This window comes from Polypterus senegalus, chromosome 4, assembly GCF_016835505.1.
Source record: "Polypterus senegalus isolate Bchr_013 chromosome 4, ASM1683550v1, whole genome shotgun sequence".
NCBI lineage: Eukaryota > Metazoa > Chordata > Cladistia > Polypteriformes > Polypteridae > Polypterus > Polypterus senegalus.
The window spans coordinates 54,250,878-54,274,871 of record NC_053157.1 but is presented as its reverse complement, the minus strand read 5'-3'; the positions used below and the strand labels follow the sequence as shown (position 1 = coordinate 54,274,871).

Sequence of the window (23,994 nt, the reverse complement as noted above, 5' to 3'; positions counted from 1 at the left end):
GTAAATGTTTGTATGTGAATGTGCCTTGAACTCCTCCCGGTTGAGACTCTGAAACAATCATATGCTAACCATGCCATTCAACTTCATGCATATATAGTGAGCAGGTTTAACCATAAGGTGAGACAATGGTGAGAAGACAGGAGTGGCTCTGGTCAATAAAATAGTGGCACACAAAGAACCTTTACTTGGTAGCCTTAGCGTGGGTGTCACCAACAAGTGCAAATATATTAAATGGCAACATGTTACTGCTGCTTTGAACTTCAGTGAGCTCTACCTGTCACATCATGATTGAAATAAAATCTCAGTTTAAGAAGTGGATCGCTTGTCAATGGCAGAGTGCAACAGAGTCTAGCTGTAGACCTCCAACTGCATACCCCTCTGTGACAGCTCCAGCAACCTGCAATCTCTGATTTCAATCTGCAAATGGCATCTGTTATTGGAAATCCCTCATTATGCAAGAGCAGTCCTGATATTTGTTAGTCTAATCTTGGTTGGTGAGCATGCACTGGTAAAGTGCATTGCCGCACCCACCACACAATGAAATAGCTCGGGATCCCAGTTGACAACCCCCCAGGCAGACATGCGGCCCAGTCCCACCCTCCAGAAATGACCATCTACAGTATCTGCCGCAGCCAGGTGTCCCCTTGGTCGAGTCCAACCTCTCGGGTCATCAACAATGAGGATCCTGTGAGCCAGATCAAATCACCTCAAATGGCCATAGTGCTGTAACTGACGGTCCCTCACAATGCAGGTAATGTGTCTCATTTGGGACTCCGTAAGCAACCGCTCACTCGACACAAAGTCAAATCAGTGGTGCCCAAGGATTTTCTAAAGAGGCACAGTACCGAAGGAGTCCAGTCTTTGTTTCAGGTCACTGGATAGCATCCATGTCTTGCAACCATTTAGCAAAACAGGAAGCACCAGGACTCTAAAGGCTTGAAACTTTGTCCTTTTGCAAAGATATCGGGAGTGCCACTCACCCCTTCTTTGCAAAAACCTCATCTTGATATCACATTAAAGGAATGTCACCAATTATGGATATCAAAGGCTGCTTAATTCTCACTATTGGCCTTTATTGCAATTTGAGTGCAGCCAATTGCACCGACAACATTAGGAAAAACCAGACACTGCTGCAAACTCTGTTCTTATGCTAAGAAATTTGTGACCTATCAGCCAGTTCCTTCCATTGTCAGAAAGTGAGCTGTTGTTAAATCGTGAACTTGAACAGGTAGAGTCCTGTTTTGGGCAGTCTATCTTTCTAATGGCAGGCCCAGGTTGCCACATATAGAGAATGGCTCTTTGAAGCTAGGCATCATCATGGGCAAAAAAAAAATCCCAACATTCCCTAAAAGCTCGTTTTCTTCATATATGAGCATTTCCTTACTCTTTAAGTAGTGCCAAATAAGCCATGTTGGGTCAAACCATTAGGCTCTGACTAGGCTGTACAGCATGGGATTTATAGCTTTCTGTAAGCAGGGAGTGAAACAAGCCTTTTTTTTTTAACTGAGCTTTGGCTTCTGATCCTGAGACGTGACAACAGGTAGCTGATATAATCTGACAAATAAAAAAGGTTCTTTGGTGCAAATACACAGCATTGCCCCTCTTTAAAGGGAACTAACATAGAGTCCATACATCGTATTCATCCCTTCTGACATGTAATCTCTTTGTCACATCAACACACATTATAATAACGGATCAGTGTTATGAATTATTTTATGCATGAGTCATTATTGGGCTGGTTTGGTTGTAATCACTCTGTGTGGTCAAGGATGTTGTCATTTCACTCTTTCTCAAAAATGTTGTGTAAAAATGGGTCAGAGTTGCCATAAATCTACATAATGCTTTTCTAAAGTTTTCTTTTACAAATGGCAACTTTCATGTGGAAAGCTGCATACACACATTTGAGACCTCTTTTTTGTGCTTATGTAGGTTTTATGAATCTGACCCCAGAACTGCATACTTTACTCCAGATATGATCTCACTATCATATTTTATGTTGTGAGCATAACATCCCTTGATTATATCTAACAGCTTTTCCAGCATCACCTACCGTTTCATTTGCCTGTTTAATTACTTGTGCCAGTTAACAAGACAATGAGAATGTTGCATCGATGGAAACCCTTCAGTCCTTTCCAAAGGTTATTTACTGTAGCTCTGCTCTGCCCAAATTATATACGTATAATTAATATTCCTTTTGTCTAAATGTATCATTTTGCACTTCTCTACATAAAACTACTTATTCTAAGTGTTTCACCTACAGCTGTGGCTAAAAGCTTTAAGAATGACACAAATATTAATTTTCACAGTTTTCTGCCTCAATTCTTATGATGGCAATTTGCATATACTCTAGAATGTTATGAAGAGTGAGTGATCAGATGAATTGCAATTAATTGCAAAGTCCCTCTTCGCCATGAAAATGAATTTAATTTCAAAAACACTATTTCCACTGCTGTTATGAAGAAGCTTTAGGGCCTTCAAGAAAGTCCAGCAAGTGCCAGGGCCATCTCCTAAAGTTGATTAAGCCGTGGGATCGGGGCACCACCAGCGCAGAGCTTGCTCAGGAATGGCAGCAGTCAAGTGTGAGTATATCTGCACGTACAGTGCGGCGAAGACTTTTGGAGGATGACCTGATGTCAAGAAGGGCAGCAAAGAAGCCACTTCTCTCCAAGAAAAACATCACAGAGAGACTGATATTCTGCAAATGTACAGGGATTGGACTGCTGAGGTAAAGTCATTTTCTCTTATGTATCCCCTTTCCAATTGTTTGAGGCATCTGGAGAAACGATTGTCCGGAGAAGAAAGCTGAGTGCTACCATCAGCCCTGTGTCATGCCAAAAGTAAAACATCCTGAGACCACTCATGTGTGAGGTTGCTTCTCAGCCAAGGGAGTGAGCTCACTTAAAATTTTGCTTAAGAACACAGCCATGAAGAATGGTACCAAAATATCCTCTGACAGCAACTTCTCCCAACCATCCAAGAACAGTTTGGTGACCAACAGTGCCTTTTCCAGCAGGATGGAGCACTGTGCCATAAGGCAAAAGTGATAACTAAGTAGCACGGGAAAGAAAACATTGAAATTTTGGGTCCATTGCCAGGAAACTCCCCAGACCTTAATCCCATTGAGAACTTGTGGTCAATCCTCAAGAGGCGGGTGGACAAACAAAAACCCCCAAATTCTGACAAACTCCAAGCATTGATTATGTAAGAATGGGCTGCCATCAGTCAGGATTTAGCCCAGAAGTTGATTAACAGCAACCCAGGGTGAATTGCAGAGGCCTTGACTAAGAAAGAAGGGCCAGCACTGCAAATATTGACTCTTTGCATAAACTTAATGTACTTGTCAATGAAAGCCATTGCAACTTATGAAATGCTTTGTACAGTAATTATACTCCAGTATACCATAAAAACATCTGACCAAAAGATCTAAAAACACTGAAGCAGAAAACGTTGTGAAAACCAATACTTGTGTCATTCTCAAAGGTTTTGGCCACGACTGTATTTTGACAATTGTGTTGTGTTGAATTGTTGTGTTTTGCTGCCTCCTCACTATTTACTGTCCTCCCAATTTAAGTGTCATATGCACAATTTCACAGGATTACTAAGGTCAAAGCAAATTCAATTTTATTTGTCACAGACAAAGAATTATATAGACAGTACAAAATGTCATGAAATGCTTACTTGTTCAGCTCCAATGACTGTGCCTGTAAGAAGAATTTTAAAGGGCAATAACAAAAATATGTGACTTTAAAGATGACAAAAATCATTAACATAATTTTAAATATGTGATAAATAATAAATAACTAAACATTAACTTAATGTAAGAGAGTTAACAATATGGCATCTTGTAGTTGTACCTTGAAGATAATTGAACAGCACATGAATAAGTTACTGTATTTAAAGAAACAAATCATAATTTGAGGTGAGGAGAAAGCAAAAAAAAAAAAACAAACTAGTAAGCTCAAAACCCACAACAAAACCCTAAAATTAGTAATCGGTAAAACGTTGTTAAGAAGGTATTAATCAAAACTAGAATTCTTTGATTCCTAATAGCACTGTTTTTGATAAGAAAACAAAATCCAAATATTGATAAGAATAATAATATCCAAAATTTGTCTATCATATGTCTATCATATTGCATAATGGTGTTGTTGTTGATCATGTGGGCAGCAATAAGTGTCATAGTTATAAGCAACATGGTTCTTTCTTGTGTTAAATAAACTAATTATGCTCTTTTTAAAGGTTTCTGTTACCAAAATGCATGTAGCGCACTCTTTTCTGCTTGGCTATGTGATTGAGCCCTGCAAAGGACCTGGTATGTGTGCTTCTTACCTTGCACCCCATGCTGCAGCAACAATAATGATGTAGGTATTTTGACTTATAATAAGATATGCCTTAGGTTACTCGCTAGTGTACTTTAAAAAGTAATTGAACTGTTTGACGTGTGTTACTTCTAGTGTATCACAGTACTGCTTTCGAGAGTGTGCTGCTAAGCTCATCGATATAAATGTAATGATTTCTGAAATACTGAGACAGAATATTTCAGCCTGGAGAAAGAGTAACGTGATCGTCCAAACATTTGTCTCCAGAAATATTGTGGACGCTTCTACCAGTGGCTACTGAACTGAAAGCGCATGCAAACAAACACATGTGCAGGCTGGCAGAGTGCAGTGGACAAAATCCTCAACAGTAACACGGTTAAGAGTTTTCATGGCCACATAAACGGGTTATTTGCCAAATAATCTTCATCTATTAACCAAACTTGAATAAGGGTTTAGATGGCAGTTTAGAAACCATGTTTCTGTGAACAACTGGGTTATGCATTGATTGATTATCTCTGTCAAGGTCTCATCTCTTAGCTATAGTGTGTCTATTAAAGAATGCGAAACGGAGTTTTTAATTAACTTTTAATGCAAGTGGCTTCTAGTTTGAAAATTATCTATGAGGTTGAGGTTTTTAAAAACTCTAAGCAAATTATGTTTTACAGGTATGCGTTGCCTCCTCCTTGAACCGTCACCTTATCGTGGTGGAGGGGTTTGCGTGTCCCAATGATCCTAGGAGCTATGTTGTCCGGGGCTTTATGCCCTGGTAGCCACCCAAGGCAAACTGGTCCTAGGTGAGGGATGAGACAAAGAGAGGTTCAATAAACCTCCAATGAAAAATAAAAACTGTGGACGACGCTTTCCCTTGCCCGGACGCAGGTCACCGGGGCCCCCCTTTGGAGCCAGGCCTGGAGGTGGGGCTCGATGGCGAGCACCTAGTGGCCGGGCCTGCACCCATGGGCTGCCGGGCACAGCCCAAGAGGTAACGTGGGTCCTCCTCCCCATGGGCTCACCACCTATGGCAGGGGTCAAGGAGGTTGGGTGCAGTGTGAGTTGGGTGGTGGCCGAAGGCAGGGACCTTGGCGGTCTGATCCTCGGCTACAGAAACTGGCTCTTGGGATGTGGAATGTCACCTCTCTGAAGGGGAAGGAGCCTGAGCTAGTGCGCGAGGTCGAGAGGTTCCGGCTAGATATAGTCGGACTCACCTCGATGCACAGCTTGGACTCTGGAACCAATCTCCTTGAGAGGGCTGGACTCTCTACCACTCTGGAGTTGCCCCCGGTGAGAGGCGCCGAGCAGGTGTGGGCATACTTATTGCACCCCGACTCGGAGCGTGTGCATTGGGGTTTACCCCGGTGGACGAGAGGGTGGCCTCGGGTGAAGAAAGGGGCGGAGCTGTCAACTGATCACCACCTGGTGGTGAGTTGGCTTCGATGGTGGGGGAAGATGCCGGTCAGACCTGGTAGGCCCAAACTTGTTGTGAGGGTCTGCTGGGAATGGCTGGCAGAGTCCCCTGTCAGAAGTAGCTTCAACTCCCACCTCCGCAGAACTTCAACCACGCCCCGAGGGAGGTGGGGACATTGAGTCCGAATGGGCCATGTTCCGTGCCTCTATTGTTGAGGCGGCTGACCGGAGCTGTGGCCGCAAGGGGTCGGTGTCGTCGTGGCGGCAATCCCCAACCCGTTGGTGGACACCGCGTGAGGGATGCCGTCAAGCTGAAGAAGGAGTCCTATAGGACTTTTTGTCCTGTGGGTCTCTGGAGGCAGCTGATAGGTACCGGCAGGCCAAGCGGAACGCGGCTTCGGTTGTTGCTGAGGCAAAAACTCGGGCATGGGAGGAGTTTGGAGAGGCCATGGAGAACACTTTGGACGGCTTCGAGGAGATTCTGGTCCACCGTCCGCGCCTCAGGAGGGGAAGCAGTGCAGTGTCAACACCGTATATGGTGGGGATGGTGCGCTGCTGACCTCGACTAGGGACGTTGTGGGTCGGTGGGAGGAGTACTTCGAAGACCTCCTCAATCCCACTAACATGCCTTCCAATGAGGAAGCAGAGCCTGGGGACTCTGAGGTGGGCTCTCCCATCTCTGGGACTGAAGTCACCGAGGTGGTCAAAAAACTCCTTGGTGGCAGGGCCCGGGGTGGATGAGATCGCCCGAGTTCCTTAAGGCTCTGGATGTTGTAGGACTGTCTTGGTTGACACGCCTCTGCAACATCGCATGGACATCGGGACAGTGCCTCTGGATTGGCAGACGGGGTGGTGGTCCCCTCTTTAAAAGGGGACCGGAGGGTGTATTCCAACTATAGAGGGATCACACTCCTCAGCCTCCCTGGAAAAGTCTATTCTGGGGTTCCGGAGAGGAGGGTCCGCCGGATAGTGAACCTCGGATTCAGGAGGAACAGTGTGGTTTTCGCCCTGGTCGCGAACAGTGGACCAGCTCTTCACCCTTAGCAGAGTCCTGGAGGGTGCATGGGAGTTTGCCCAACCGGTCTACATGTGTTTTGTGGACTTGGAAAAGGCATTCGACCGTGTCCCTCGGGAATCCTGTGGGGGTGCTCGGGAGTATGGGGTACGGACCCCTGATAAGAGCTGTTCGGTCTCTGTACAACCGGTGTCAGAGCTTGGCCCGCATTGCCAGCAGTAAGGCGAGCCCGCTTCCAGCGAGAGTTGGACTCCGACAGGGCTGCCCTTTGCCAGCCATTCTGTTCATAACTTTTATGGACAGAATTTCTAGGCGCAGCCAGGGTGTTGAAGGGGTCCGGTTTGGTGGACTCAGGATTGGGTCACTGCTTTTTGCAGATGATGTTGTCCTGTTTGCTTCATCAGGCCGTGATCTTCAGCTCTCTGGATCGGTTCGCAGCTGAGTGTGAAGCGGCTGGGATGAGAATCAGCACCTCCAAATCCGAGAGCATGGTCCTCAGCCGGAAAAGGGTGGAGTGCCCTCTCAGGGTTGGGGGAGAGATCCTGCCCCAAGTGGAGGAGTTCAAGTATCTCGGGTCTTGTTCACGAGTGAGGGAAGAATGGAGCGTGAGATCGACAGGCGGATCGGTGCGGCATCCGCAGTGATGCGGGCTCTGCATCGGTCTGTCGTGGTGAAAAGGAGCTGAGCCGTAAGGCAAAGCTCTCAATTTACCAGTCGATCTACGCTCCTACCCTCACCTATGGTCATGAGCTATGGGTAGTGACCGAAAGAACGAGATCGCGAATACAAGCGGCTGAAATGAGTTTCCTCCGCAGGGTGTCTGGGCTTTCCCTTAAAGATAGGGTGAGAAGCTCAGTCATCCGGGAGGGGCTCAGAGTAGAGCCGCTGCTCCTCCGCATCGAGAGGAGTCAGATGAGGTGGCTCGGGCATCTGATCAGGATGCCTCCTGGACGCCTCCCTGGTGAGGTGTTCCGGGCACGTCCAACCGGGAGGAGGCCCCGGGAAGACCCAGGACACGCTGGAGGGACTATGTCTCCGGCTGGCCTGGGAACGCCTTTGGGATTCTCCCGAAGAGCTGGAAGAAGTGGCCGGGAGAGGGAAGTCTGGGCCTCTCTGCTTAAGCTGCTGCCCCCGCGACCCGACCTCGGATAAGCGGAAGAGGATGGATGGATGGATGAAGGTATGCGTTGCTTTTGCTACTTCTCCGGTTAGATAGATAGATAGATAGATAGATAGATAGATAGATAGATAGATAGATAGATAGATAGATAGATAGATAGATAGATAGATAGATACTTTATTAATCCCAAGGGGAAATTCACATACTCCAGCAGCAGCAGCATCCTGATAAAAAAACAATATTAAATTAAAGAGTGATAGAAAATGCAGGTAAAGTATAATGTTAACGTTTAACCCCCTGAGGGGTGGAATTGAAGAGTCGCATAGTGTGGGGGTGGAATGATCTCCTCAGTCTGTCACTAAAGCTGCTCCTCTGTCTGGAGGGTTGGCATACGCCATTATTTTCTTCTTTTAAAAATACATGGTTGAATAGTTTTATTCAATCCAAAGGTAGGCAATGTCAGTACTGGAGGTTTTCATTCTAATCCAACTGCTCAGATTCTCAACTGCTTATTTAATTTTATTCCTTGTTAATCTGCAATGTTAGGTTCTTACTGTATAGTGTTGATTATTTTTCTTTCCCAGGATAGCATCTAAATGATTTGCATAAAATGGATAATTTTTAGACTGTCACACAGTGTTTTATTAAAACAAATAGTGCATGATAAATCCACACAGGTTTAAATGGATACAAGTTAAATGGAGAACTGCTGGCTCCTTCGTCAATTGCATCTTATTGCTAATAAGGAGCCATTAAAAACAGTAAATGCAGCTTTCTAAAGACTGAAATAAGCAATTAAGGCTGTGGGACCTTATGTGAGACCACTAAAATGAAGCGTAAGAATGTCACTTGAGCAATAAGTGCTTCATCACCAGTAACTGACTTCTCATTAAGAAACTGGGTTGGGACGAAAACCAGCAGCCACTGTGGCCCTCCGGGACTGATGTTGCCTACCCCTGATTTAGTCCTTTCAGTACATACTGCTCTTTTAAAATGATTTTTCCTTACACTATCATGCTTGGGTCATAGATTTGCACAGAGACACAGGAGGTTGTAGAAAACAGGAATTTTATTCAAACACTGCAAACAGTGTTTCTTTTTCCAAAGCTTAAACGTGCTCCATGACAAGTCAGAGATGACAGTTCCGCTAGGAGCAGAGAAAGTCAGAGAGAGAAAGAGAGAGAAAAGCAAAACAATCAATTCCAAAACTGACAGGTGCTGCACAAGACTTTTAAGTTAGCGGAGTATCGCGTGAGGCTTGTATTACGCGTTATAGCGCAAGTGAGAAGGTAAGGAGCGATGTGAGGGTAGTCTGTGTTTCAAGGGTATTCCCAGGGGCGTCTGTGTCCTCCTGGGGTGCGTTCACCCCTCCAGCTTACAACACAGAGAATTTAAAAAGCCCTATTCAGAGAATTCTCTATATTTAGATCATTAAAAGAGTCTCTACTTTGCTGTTTTTTTTTTCTTTTCCTGGAGTTCTATTGGAAAAATTGTTTACTGCATGGTATTTCAGCTTGAGGAGCTCCCTTCCTTTCTTTTTAAAGCTGTAATTTCTGCTTGTGTGCTCCTATTTGTTTGTTGAGCCTTTTTTACCTGTTGTCTTCAAGTCGGGTTACCAGGTTGGTAATTTTTTGTTTCATTTGTGCTTTAAGAGCTAGATAGCTTTAAGAGTTAGGTAAGCAGTCAGATTTCTTCAAGCAGGAATAGGTAAGCAGAAGGAGCTTTGCAGATTCATCCACAAGACTTTTGTTACCAAAAGTAGTGAAAGAGGGAATTGGGGAGCCAACATGGAATAATGTTTTTTATTACCAGGAAGGTAATGTAGACGTTGGAACAAACAACAAAAGTGATAAGAGCATATTCTCTGCTATTCTCACTCATTGTCCCACAAAAAAATACATTTATAAATCCTAAAATCTAGAAATGGTAGAGTTTCAGGCCGGTCAGTGACAAGTACAGAGAAGTTCTTCTGCGTCATTGGCTTCTTCCTCTGCACCCAGGACGACTAACATTCAGTCTGTGGTATAACCTCAACATGTTTCTTCAGTGTTCCTATAAAATCAGCAGAAATGCAGGTAACACAACTTAATTTCCAGTTTAAGGATAGGGCCTGTCAAGGTCTTTAAGCTCCTCATGCTGTTTTTTTTTTTTTTGTCTCCCTGTCACTAAAATAATCTTTATTGACTGAGTGACAATTTTATGCAGATTAGTTCTTTATTTTTGTCCTCAAAACATATTTGCCCTCTGAGTTTTCCTCTTAAGTTAGATGACAGAGGCTTCCACACTTCTCTGACCTGAACAAATTAGCAAAAGACCTTGATGCCTTTCACCTCTGCAGTTCTAATTCATATTAAGGACAGCAATTCTGTTTAGTGTGGCTAATGAGCAATGCTACACTTGACCTGATCCTCTGGTCATTGCTCTCACTCATTTACAGTAATTGTAACTGAGAACCCTCCCTGTGATGGGAAATGGCCCTTTTGTATAATCAATTAAAGTATGAGTGACCGTTAACTCGGACTTCAAATGTTGAAAATGCTTTCAATGACTTACTTATCCTAAACCATTTGAAAAATAAATGTTCACATATACAGTACCTCATTACTTACTACATATATTAAGCTCTCAAAATTAAAGTGACTATTCCAAGTAGGTGTGTTCTCTCAAAATTCAGGGGAAAGTGGTGACATCAGCAGTGCAGGTGGCTGCAAAGATCTGTGGGTGATATCCACTCTAAGACCCACTGGTGCACACCACCAATTAGAGAAGTCATCAACTGAAAGAGGAAGGACTTCCATGAGGCCACCATGCACAACAACATTTTGCAACTTATTGTGAGCAGGTTGATATGAGAATCAGCATCTCCACATTTTAGAGCCAGTCATCCATGAAACAAAGTGATTAGCTCTCTTCCAGTACGGGAGAAGTGGATTTCCACAAGTGTACAAGTTCAGATTTCTCACGGTCTTGCTCACAAGTGATATTTGAGGAGATTATAGGATTTTCAACATTGGAAAGATAAGATCCCCTTGCTGCTTGTCAAGTGTCAAGCCCGTGATAGAGTAAGAAGCTCAATAATCTAATAACGACAGCCTCCTGGGCCATCCTGTGGGAGGTGTATTGGCTACGGCCTGCAAAATGGAGACACAATGGTAAAATCAAAGCATACAAGGATTTAATTCTTCAGGTGGACTGGATACACGTGGATATTTCCAGAGATATCAAAGATTGTCAAGAGTGTCCTGTCCTGGCTGACACGATTGGTTTCCATAGCCCTCTCCATGATAGGAAGATGCTAAATATAATTAAGAATCTAAGGTTTCCAGAAATAATTTAGAACGAATCAGCACACTAGGTAGTCAACTAGTTACGTTTGAAGACAAATATCACATTTTGCAATAAAATAAATAATAATGGCGGCTCAGTGGCACAGTGGTAGCGCTGCTGTCTCGCAGTAAGGAGACCTGGGTTCACTTCCCGGGTCCTCCCTGCGTGGAGTTTGCATGTTCTCCCCATGTCTGCGTGGGTTTCCTCCAGGTACTCTGGTTTCCTCCCACAATCCAAAGACATGCGGGTTAGGTGCAATGGCAATTCTAAATTGTCCTGTGTGTGTGTGTGTGTGTGCCCTGCGGTGAGCTGCTGCCCTGCCCGGGGTTTGTTTCCTGCCTTGCACCCTGTGTTGGCTGGGATTGACCCCCGTGACCCTGTAGTTAGGATATAGCGGGTTGGACAATGGATGGATGGTTGAATAATAATATCAAAATATGTTTTAACTCCATTTTTATTTACTTGATTTTCAATAAATCAATCTTTCATTAGTAAATGAAACATTTTTTGTTATCATTTAAATATCAAATAGAAAAATGGATCCAGCAACACAATTTTTGAGAAGAACTAAAACAAACAAGAACACGAATGTAGAAAGATGACAGTTGTTGTTCACAGCCAGGCCCATAACATAACATTTACAGGGGAGTGGAGACATAAATTATGTACAAATTTGAATCAGATATGCTGATAAGTTTCAGTTCATAATGAAAAATATAACATTTTTAAAAATGATAGAGGGGACACAAGAAAGAGATAGAGAGGACACATGGAAGATCGCACTGCTAGATTGAAATCATAGGTAAGGGCCTGCAGAATGCCTTACAATGAATTGCATACAGAATTTCCTCCCGGCTTTGTAGTGGGGAAAGGAGACCAAGGGAAGTTAGAGAGGCTGGAACAGAGTTCCAGAGGATAGTGTGGTATACTGCCCACCTTAAGCACACAACTATATTGTAAATAAACAAATCAAGTGGAACAGGGAATAGTATAAATGAACCTCACTTTTTCCTCAGTGACTGGAAGGTCAGCAGCCCAGTGTCATCATAAATATCCCTAAGAGTCAGAATACTGTAACACATCCAAAGTGGGAAAGAGATAAGGATGCTACCAGTACGCACAGTACCAAACAGGGCATGGGCCGAAAAGATTCCTAACCCTGTGCCAAGTTCTCAAAGGACATAAAGCAATAAGGAAAATTTTAAAACCTAACTTAAGTTTAACAGTAGAGAAGGGAAGAACAGTGAGAGAGCTAGGAGCTTTTATCATGCCCAGAATTTAGCAAGGGCTTACTGGGGCCGTAGCCAGGGGCCCTGTTCTGTAGAGGGCCCCAAAAATGCATTTTTCCTAGTGAATTTGATTGGTTTGCCAGCAAACCTTTTTTCCCAGGCGCCCTGGGATGCTTTCCAAGGCTAGCATAACATGCATTCCATTCCTGGGTGGTTCTGGAACAGATTTCCATAGCAATGGCCAACGCGATAGCTCAAAGATAGTAAATATTTTCTGCTTTTTCATTTTACTATTACATGAAAAAACAATGTTACTTTGTTACTTTTAGATTGCTTTTAGACGGTGAGATAAAGGCTGTTCTGTTGTCATTTAATTTTTTGTAGTAGTTTGGAGCTGTTGTCTAAGATACACACACACACACACACACACACACATACATACATACATATATATATATATAGAGGCCTGCAGGGGGCACTCATTTTCCCAAACGCAACACAGACAGATGCAGGACAGAAGTTCAAAACACACAGTCCAAAGAACACAGCAATGTCTTTACTTCTTCTCTCTGACTCTCCTTCTGCTTTCCTCCAGTAAGCGCTGTCTTCTCCCTCCCGACTCTGGCTCCCTAGCAGTGGTTGCTGCCTCCTTTTATGTGATCCACAGGAGTGCTATATAGCCCTGAAGATGTCCCCTACACACATGTGCATCAAATGTATAATTTTGTCAGTTATTGCTAGTTTGTGGCCAATTGTTTTATTAGGTTTGTGGTTATTATTCCATTTGCATCTTTTGTTGCTTAAGGCACTCTGGTGCAGTGGTTATCTCATTGTCCTATTTGGAGAATTCATAAGCACTAAAGGCATTTTACCCACTCTAGAGCTTTTGCAGTTTCATAGACAAAAAAAACAAACTTGCAGGACATCTTCTTAAATATAACTGTTGCTTTCAGGCTTTATTTGACATTGCCTATCACAATTGAGTGATCTTTCTTCAAGCTCAGGTTAGTGAAAAATAGGCTCAGATCCCTAATGGGACAGGACAGACTAAATCATTTGATTCTGATGTCAAGTGAGAGAGATCTGATCAATGCCTTTATTGCAAAGTAGTCCAAAACAGTATAATTTAAAAAATCATTTGTCTTGAGTTAATATGAATAGCCTATGCAGTATTTGATATTCCTACTTTTGTAGGCATTTGCAATAGGGTTCTATAATTGACTTTTTAGGCCTTGGTTTGAGATGGTTACTTATCATCTATGCAACAACAGCCAATTAAAAATATACCGTATTCTCAATAGCATTCTCTAATAATTTCAGATAGTAAGCCCATATTTTGTTTTACTTCAAATGTTTACAATTCATTTAAACCTCTTTTGTAATTATTTACTTTACTCTTTGTGACCCTAAGACTTTAAAGTTGATGAAGCATTTTGTGTAGGCAGGGCCCCAAAAATATCTCTAGCCTTGGGCACCCACCCTCCTTAATCTGGCCCTGGCTACTATATTAGATTGAAATGGAAGCCAAAGTCTAGGAAGGTCTACTAAAGTTCAAATCAGTCCAAGTGTAAATGGCCAGTATTATAACTCCAAGTCTGGTAAAGAAACACCTTCCTCTTATATGTTATGAGTTAAAGATTTGTGTGTAATGGAAGGTCTTTTATTGTACAATAAGACATACGATTTTAAACATATAACAACAGTCTAGTTTCTACTAAGAAGGAAAAGGGATAAGATTGTATTAATAAAATGAAAGTGAGGAACCACATTCATTTTAACGTTTGCTTGTCAGGATCAGAAGGATGAAGGGGCAGGGGACTAGGAATGCAAGACTCTAACTCTTTTAAAGATTTGATGATTGGTGTTGTAGTGTTCTATCGTAGGGGAGAGATATCGATACCAAGATGTTTAATGAACTAACCAGAGGGACGTGAGAATGGAAGAACACTTTGGCAAGCATGGGGGTTTAATGGAAGAAAGGAAAGGTTTTACCACTTTATTTTAAAACCTGATAGCTTATTTACTGTAATTTGTTTGAAAATCTAAGCACGTGAAAAATCAAAGGCGAATTTCCAAGAAAGAACAAAATATAATAAGCATAAACAGAAATTTTATGTCAAGAGCCATAGGCTATAATAGAATAAGTCAAATCTTGAGAATAAAGGATGATGGCTAAGGGTTAAAGGGCAAGAATAAAAAGTAATGGAGAAACTGGACAGAATTGCCTAACACCTCTAAAGTTTTGAAAGGGACGAGATATATCTGAATTAATGAGAAGAACAGCTGCCGGGGTAAGTGTATAAAGATTTAGGTATATTAATAAAGTGGCCAACAAAACCCAACCTGTTCAAAACTTGCCAGAGGAAATTCCAGTTCAACTAATCAAAAGCTTCCTTGTGATAAAGTAGAGGCTACGTCCAAAATAAAAATGCAAAAATGCTACTTTGTTGGTAAGGTCACTTGCCCAACTTCAAGATGGATTACTCTTCTGGATTTAGTGTTGGTGGTCCAGTGTTCAGTGCTGTTATCTCAAAGTTTGATTCACGGGGTTTCAATTGTGGCCCACTTCCCATGTGTGTGAAATTTGCTTTTTCTTCCTACCGTGTTTTGTGATTACCTGGTACCCTATCTAGGATTTTTTTCCTGTCTTATTCCTTTTTTTTTTTACACCCAGTGCTGCAAGAATGGGCTTGAGCTTCCATAGGTTTTGATTTCGATTAATTAGGTTTGAAAATATAACATTAGGAGTGGTATTTCCCTAGAACTTTCAAAGAAGTGTATCCTGATCCTAATGTCTTTTACTGGGTAGAATTTTTTTAATTCTTCTTTAGTAATGGCCCTATTTGGGAGACTCTAGCTTATCATTTACTACTTTGTATTCTGACATAATAACATAAAATGATGATCTTTTCTTCACCAGAACAGTAAATTGCCTTTTTTAACATTTTTGACACATTTAGCTTGATACATAGTGCATTTTCTAGGGCTACTTCATAGCAAAACAGTTTTGTTGCAATCATTCTCAACACCTATCATCATAGCAGAGAAAAACACCATGTGCTCCAAAATGAATAAATAGCTGTAAGTAAATAGCAGGCATTGACAAAGGCTAACTGCTTGGGCACGCCGGCTTTGGAAATAAAAAGCATCTGATGTACCGAAATTATCTTATTTTTTTCAGCATGGGTTCTTCCTTTATGTTTGAGCATGAAATTCATATAAAAGACATTATGCTACCTCTGTTATATGTGTGTCATGTTTGTGCTTCTTATTACAGGATATTGTCCCGCTCCTTTGAGGCCTATGTACACCAAATGTACACAGAATGGAAAATGAGAATGATTTCTGCATTTCAGTTGGTTTTGCTAACAATATTATTATTAAAACTGCACAATGGGTGCTGCACAAACAAATGTAAGTACAGGTGTTCTGTCCATATAAAGTAGGTATTGTAACATCGAGTATCTTTGCATCTCACTCTATACGAAACCAATAAACTGTAACAAAACACAAACACAAGTAAAAAGAGGAATGATCCTAGACTATTAAATGAAGTTCAAGGTACAATAATTTCTATTTGCACAACTGGGACTCACTCTACAGCGTCAGACCTTATCTACCAGGTATGGAGGCCTGTCTATCAATTAGCCTCAGAACAGAGTATCCAAACCTTCGATATTCTCAACACTCTCGGTACTCTGCCTCCCCACAGAGAACTTCTTAAAGTCAATGTTTTAAATCAAACACAAATGAAGAATTAACCCATCAAAATGTCTGCAGAATTTATATTACAAAGTTATTTAAGTCCCCAAAAACTTCTTGGAGTAGCTCAAGCAGATCTCTCTCTGTCTTGTACCCTCAAATTTTTTTCTACCCAAGTTCTGTACAAAACTGTGCTAGCAGAGGACCATTTCATGCCTCCTTTTACCATGTAAAAGTCTTCTATCGTTCCACTAGTCTGCCATATTGCCAATCACACTGTTGTGCCATCACTATAGATTTAAACGTTTTACAGGGGGTCATGGCATCCCTTGGATGTCTTTATATCCTTGGAATAAACAACAGAAAAACAAAAGGAGGTTTGGGGCTCGTTGCAGCCTGAGAAATAGCTTCCAGAGGAGCAGAGACCCATTCCTGCCAGAGGCTAGATTCAAAATGAACACCTGATAGAGACAAGTTAAGTACCAAGGGGAGTACCAGGGGAAGGGGAGTAGCTGATCACGTGGGGACTGGAATTGAGGTCAATAGTCGTCCAGGATATTCCATTGGAGACTGGATTAGTGGAGGTGTCACATCAAAAAACTTCCCTGTATTATTAGATGACCCAACACCCATGAGACACTCCTAACACTTGCGTGTACGATACTACCCATCCTAGCACCCTGGAGAACCTTACCAGTATGAAGCCCCTTTGAGTGGTGTCTTGAGCCATCCTCAAGCTTGTTTGAACTGCAGTAAACCAGTGTCACTCTATTTATAATTATAATAACCTTTAAATTACGTTATACTAAGACAACCATAGTTTAATAAAACTAATCTTTACTCTTCTAAAATAAAGAATTAATATTGTTGTGAAATGAACATAAGAGGATCAGCAGGTGCTCTCTCTGATTACTTGCACACGTAGTGAGCTCAAGTCGTCAACAGCAAATGAATGCTTTGATAAAATAATTTCTTAAAAAGCATAAAATAGTTACAGAAAAATATGATTACATTATAAGAAGACTGCATTAACCTTCAATTTAGGTAAAAGACAATTACAGACTGACCATGCAAATGGACAAAAGCAGAAACTCTGCAGAACTCTACAAAATTAAAAATAAACTAATGCATCTCTTTCTTTTCATAACTGTTAAGCCTTTCGATTTACAGTTACATGCAATTATGTGTAAACTACAGTATACATACTGTATACTATATAAAACATAAAACAATACGTTACTCTACAGTAACCATAAAATTGTTACGATTAGCATTTTCTTCAATTTTTTGTTCATTTCCTGTGTTGTTTTCTAAGAATACATGCATGCAGTTTGGGATTCTAAAATTGCTGTTATTTTGTGTTGGTGATTGAATTATTTTACTGTTTATTCTGTGATGCCATTTTGTTTGAATATGGGCACTCTCGTTTTAAAACACCTGCACCAACAGTCACCATGGTGATCGTACCCAGAAAGACTCAGAAATGCATGATGTGTGACATCACCAGAGCAACTGTGTAAAGATCGGCACCTGCATTTTAGGATCATTTGAAATTAATGATAACAACTTTAGTGTTGGTGTGCAGTTCTTTTTGGTTTTCCAGTCAGGTTAGTTGAACTAATTTTTTAGTATAAGACTTGATTTTTGTTAACATTCTGATCTTGATGACTCGATTGTTTTGACTATGTAACAACTCCTCTGGTCATTTCCATTACAAAATATGACTGTCTTTATCCGAGTCAATACAAAATTCTCCATTAACATTGGAAGAAGTGTTCCTTGAAACAAATCATTTGAAAAAGAATAAGCTTATGTAATGTAATAAATGTAAATCTGGTTTCACCTGTCCAAGTATAATTTAAGAACAGCACAAGAATATGACTAAATTTATGCTATGTACTGGACATTAAGCCCGAAATAGCTCATCAATCGCTAACTCTTTGTAAAATCCATTAAGACAAGATTTCAGTTCTCCACAGTCCTGCTTTCTTCTAAACTGCCCAGTAACATCCCATGTTTCTTATATTCACTCAATGAAGAAGTATTTTTAAATGATAAGGTATAATTTACACTGTATGTCTCAGTGTTATTACTGCATTAAAAAAAAAACGTATAATGTAATAGATTCATTCTAAAATAACACCAAATGATGTCCAAATTATGAATTACAAAATCATGACATAAAGCTTGTAATAAAGATTGTTGAGGTCCAAATATCAGAAATTACTGCATGCCCTTCAAAATCAGATAGAAATGGCCAATTTCTGAAAAGAGCCACATGTCCAATGATTCACGATTGCCGTAGCAAAGTCGTTAGATTGATGAATTGAGATGAATTTCAGTTATAGTCTGAACTTTAGCTAAAGAGCCTGCTGCAAGAATTTGAACATCTTTGTGCATTTTTAAATGCTGTGCAGCCTCCATAATTCTTTTGAACTTCAGTAGGTTACTAAAAATGAATGATAGATAGATAGATAGATAGATAGATAGATAGATAGATAGATAGATAGATAGATAGATAGATAGATAGATAGATAGATAGATACTGTATTAATCCCAAGTATCTATCTATCTATCTATCTATCTATGAGAAATGATCACTAAACTTAAATATTTGGCATAATATAGTGTGTTATATCTTAGTGCCTCATCAAGTGATATTACATTTTTTATATGTCAGGTATGGTAGTGCAGGTGAAAATATATCAGTAGGAGATTCAGACTATCTGCATTGGTGCCAGATATTTCATCTGCATGTCATTGTCTGATTTACTCTCAAGGATAATTACACTATTAACACATGCCATCTTCTTTTATAGCTCCAAAAACTTTAACTCTTCAAAATATAACTCTTTCGAGTGATGTTGAATCGCAAACACTAAATGTGAGATGGCACCTGAAAGGTGAGACAAATGCAGCAGGAAAGGAAATTGCTTTTCAGATTCAAGTTGGATGGACAAAAGAAAAAAAAAATATTTTCACGGTATGTACATCTTCTTAAAGAATTCTCATTCTGTAACAATGAATTCACCTGATAGTCATCATTGTCTCAATTCATTCAAAAATCAATAATCTCTTCTATCTGTGGCACCTCTGCAAGAGAACCACCTCTTTCAACCTTCACAAACATATGCAGTTTTTAATATCTGGAAAAAATTTGGAATTAACTTGCTTAGAGATCTTTATATAGACAACGTCTTTGCATCCTATGAAAAATTACATTCCAAATTTAACATTCCAGCTACACATTTCTTTCACTATCTTCAAATCAGGAACTTTGTTAAACAGAACCTTCCAGATTTTCCTCATCTTGCACCCTCAACCATGCTGGAAAAATTATTGCTCAATTTCAAGGAGTTAGACTCCATCTCTACAATATATAAAATTATTTTACAGTCCCTCCCTTTCAAAGATCCAAGAGGACACTGGGAAAAAGATCTCTCAATTAATATATCAGAAAAGGAGTGGAAAGTAGCAATGCAGAGAATTCACTCGAGCTCCATATGCTAAACCATACAATTATACAATTCAAAATTATATATCGAGCACATCTGTCTCGACTAAAACTCTCCAAAATGTTTCCAGGGCATGATCCAACCTGCGAACGTTGCAACCAAGTCCCAGCCTCACTGGGTCACATGTTCTGGGCCTGCACCAAATTAACATTATTCTGGACAAAAATTTTTAATTACCTCTCAGACAGCCTTGGACTCACAATCCCTCCTAACCCATTAACAGCTGTGTTTGGGGTTCTTCCAGAGGGGCTTAAAGTGGAGAAGGACAAACAAATTGTGATTGCATTCACTACACTCTTGGCACGCAGACTCATTCTGATAAACTGGAAGAACCCAAACTCTCCTCTTTTAAGTCAGTGGGAAACCGATGTGTTATATTATTTGAAATTGGAAAAATCAAATACTCAGTTAGAGGATCCGTACAGACTTTTTTCAAAACATGGCAGGATCTAATCAGTAATATTTTAAAATAAGTTCATAAAGCACAGAGAATTTTTTTTTTTTTAAATTAGGTATGTTTACAAGCCTTAAATTTAACGTTATTTGGCTTGCTCTCTCTCTCAGGGGTGGGGGTCGATCTGTTCTTAACTCAGTTTTTCTTTTTGTAAAATCTTGATTGCTTTGTATGGATTGTAATAAAATTTATAAAAATTAAAAAAAAAAAATCAATAATCTCATCTTCCCGTCCTGATGAGGTCTAAATAGGTCAGTCCAGGCTTCCCTGTCTCCAGCTACAGATTCCAGGTCACTCTGAGAAATTCCCAGACATTCCTCAACTAGATGAAAGATATAATTCCTCCAGCATTTCCTGGGTCTGCCACAGGGTCTCCACCCAGTCTGATGTGCCTGGAGCACCGCTAGGGGGAGCTGTCAGGGCAGTGTGCCTAAATCACCTCAACAGGTTCTTCTTGATAGGAGGATCAGTGACTCTCCTCTAAATCGCTGAGTTTCTCTCCCTATCACGTAGTGTCAGCCCAGCCACCCGGCGAAGAAAGCTCATTTCTGCTGCTTGTACTGACAATCTCATTACAGCTCAAGACTGTAGTGGAGGACAGGGATACAGACTTAGATTTAGATTGTATTTGTGGTTTATACACACTCAGGGGTATACAATGAAATGTAGCTCAGTGAGCAGCCTGTATTGTTCAATACAAATTTTAAAATATAGATTAAAAATAAATATTACTGTAACTGTATGACATACCTGTATATACACATTAGGGGTATTAAAATTGTTAAGTGATTATTAAATAATAAAAATAGAAAAATAAATTAATTAATTATTTTCACAATTTTGAGGAATTTCTGTTATTGTTTCTTATTTTTAACTTTCTCAGCCTTTCTGTTCTTGATTTGAGGCAACGCAGGCACCTGCCAGATCTTAACCATTTCAGCTGGCTGTAGAAAGGGTGAGAGGAGTCCTTCATAATGGCTACCTTGATAATGCACCTCTGTATGTATAGCTGCTTTTGGGATGGTTATGATATTCCCATAATGATCTCTCTGTACTCTCTGTGGCGCTCTGTGGTCCTTTTTTGAGCCATTTCCACACATGGAAGTGATGCATCCTGCCAATATGCATGGTAATAGGATTTCAGGACTCTTTTTAATACTCTGGAATTCTTCATTTGTCTGAGATGATAAACGTGCTGCCTTGACTTTGACAACCGACATGTCAGTGTGTGTGGACCATGCTCAATCACTCCTGATATTGATTCTCAGGTATTTAAACCCTCAACCCACTGCACTACAGTACCGTTAATGCACAGAGGTTCTTCGCTTCTCATTGTCTCTGCTGAAATCCACTGTGAGCTTTGGCAAACTGACTGGTAACCCAAGAGCTTTGTCTTTAGTCTTAGCTCAAGCTTCATCCCAATGGACTGGTACAGGGCCTGTAAAACAGCTGCACCATTCCAATCCGCCTATAAACAAAATCCTCAGATACTTGAACTCCACCACTAAAGGCAGTTGTCCCCCCACTCACCTAGTTAGAGCAATCTACTCTTTTCCAAGAAAAAACCTTGACTTCAAGCCAAAGGATGGTTTCCAACTACAGAGGGATTCCAAACCTTAGCCTCCCAGGCAAGGCACATGCAAGGATACTGGAGGGAAGAATGTTTTGTCTCTTGCTTCAGTGATCTTAGTGATAGACCCATGTCTCTTTTTTAGTGACAATCCACTTTTAAACAATCTAATCAAGAATTGGGTTGGACCGTCCTTGCATTGTTGCTTGCACAGATCAGTAAACTGTTTGGGTACCTATCTTGTGCAAACTTTACGGTACCCCAAGTCATCATGGACTATGACATGTACAATATATAGCTGATATACAAATGTGCAGCAACAACAGACAACATAATCCGTCAATCTTTTCTGATGAAGGAATTTGCTAGGCTAGCTTGTGTGCACGACGTTGATTTTCGACCAGATTGAGCTTCATCAGTTACACTTGTTCTTCCTACTTTAAATCTCTCTACCCATTCATAATCTTTTCGTTGAGTCATACTGTTTTCACTTCTTTTGGTGAATTTTAAGCAGGTTTCACTCCCTCTGCCCAAAGAAATCTTGCTATACCACGTGATTCATCAATGGTGCAATACTGAAGCAGAGCCTCCATGTTCATTTGACATTGACTTCAACTAGACTAACAGCAGAATGTCATGTTCAAACTACCCAGAAGCCATGTGTTGTATTGCATCAGCTTCTGTCCATTGTGATAAAGTTGCAATTTTCAAATTGCCTTTAATCTTGGCTTTTTAATCCAAATCATGGTTAACAAATTCAGTACACCACCATCTTAAATAGCATCTTAAGCCTCTCATGTACTGTATATCACTGGTAACACCCATGCCATGGCCATGAAAAACACAAATCAGTGACACAATGATGTTGATACAACATTAGTAAAATTTAAAAACAATTAGGAAAATAACATTAAAAAATTAATAAATGGTATACAAGTAGGCACAATCTAAAATATTTTTCAAAACATAGAGAAACAGGCTCTATTCTCAGGCTGGTCACCATCCACATAAACTGTGAACATTTTCCATGGGTCAGTTTCTTTGTACATGTTAATCAAATGCAATACAAGCTCATGTATTATCCTAACATGGCCTACTATGAATGTGTGTGTGGGTACAGTATGTACATGAATGTGCCCTGTGACGGACTGACGTTTCACGCAGTTAGTTACGGCTTTGTGCCCAGTGCTGCCAGGGCAGATGCTGGCTCCCCATAACCTTGAAATTGATTCTTTCAGTTTAAAAATGGATAGACGGATTGAATTAAGAGTTCTTGGGGATGGTTTTAGGTAACATTTGCCCTTGCTGTTTTACAGGATCATTTCAACACAACATTCTTCAAAGATAGGAGCTTTTCATGGTCTTGGCAGTCAGATTTCCCATTGGAATGTACAGTGTACTCTGTACGAATCCGAACAACGGAGGATGAGTCCAGCACTTGGAGTGAGTGGGTTGACTTGGAGCCTGCTTCAGGTAAAATATACTTTAACAATTTGAAACGCACCACCACTTCAGTGAGCTTAGTTCATCCGCGTATAATCATAACTAAAAACAAGCAAAGTAGTTTAAAGAAAAATCAATCATTAACAAATAAACCAATATAAAAATCCACCCATGCGGCCATCCATCCATTTGTGGTTGTCTTACAGACTTTGAACCTCTGAGTTCGAACCTGCCTTTAATGGGAATTGACCCCAGGATCCACCAGAGGGCTCTGTCACATTGTGGCACGAGACCCCTGACAGTAGAAGGGATGTCAGACTTGGCCTGAAGTAAACTCCAGAAGAATGTTTAAAGGCAGCTCCCTGTGTGCGTATCAGGAAGGCAGGAATTTAGTTGGGTGATGTGTCACTGACAGGGTGAAGGAAAGGGCAGTGGGGGAGGAAAAAACAGATGATGAAAGATGAGCAGGAGACATTTTTTGTGCAATAACTTATAAGAATAAACTGGGCAAGCAGCTTCAGCAGATAAAATTCTAATTGCCAATCTGCTATTCATCATTTCTGTCAGGATGTAACCCATTGTGTGCACTGAGTGTGCCAATGCGCCACATGAGAGAGAGAGGACTAAAGCTACATGGTATACCACATGAATATTTTGGCAGTTTTATGTCCCTTAGTATAAAATATATTGTAGCAAATTCAGTGACATTTGCTTGTGTAACACCTTTTTTATTAGCTTGCTATCCTCGTTACGTCATGTTAAGATGGTGACAACATGGCTGTGGCAGGTTTGCCCTTTAAAGGAATACTCCACTTAAAAATTATATTTTTGTTATTTACCCCACATAGTTTGTAGTGATGGCAAAATGTTTAATCTCACGTGTCACGCATGTGTGT

At 40.7% G+C, this 23,994-nt stretch overlaps 1 protein-coding gene across 3 annotated transcripts in view; it reads left to right on the top strand.

Annotated features, from left to right (window-relative positions):
* Positions 1 to 23,994, top strand: part of osmr (oncostatin M receptor) — a 94,333-nt gene that overhangs the window by 9,602 nt on the left and 60,737 nt on the right. For all 3 annotated transcript variants that reach the window (XM_039750643.1, XM_039750642.1, XM_039750644.1), the window contains exons 2-4: positions 15,692 to 15,828; positions 18,936 to 19,099; positions 22,972 to 23,128. In XM_039750643.1, coding sequence (XP_039606577.1) covers positions 15,729 to 15,828; positions 18,936 to 19,099; positions 22,972 to 23,128 — 421 coding nt within the window. In that variant the 5' untranslated portion in view covers positions 15,692 to 15,728. The remainder of the gene's footprint in view (positions 1 to 15,691; positions 15,829 to 18,935; positions 19,100 to 22,971; positions 23,129 to 23,994) is intronic.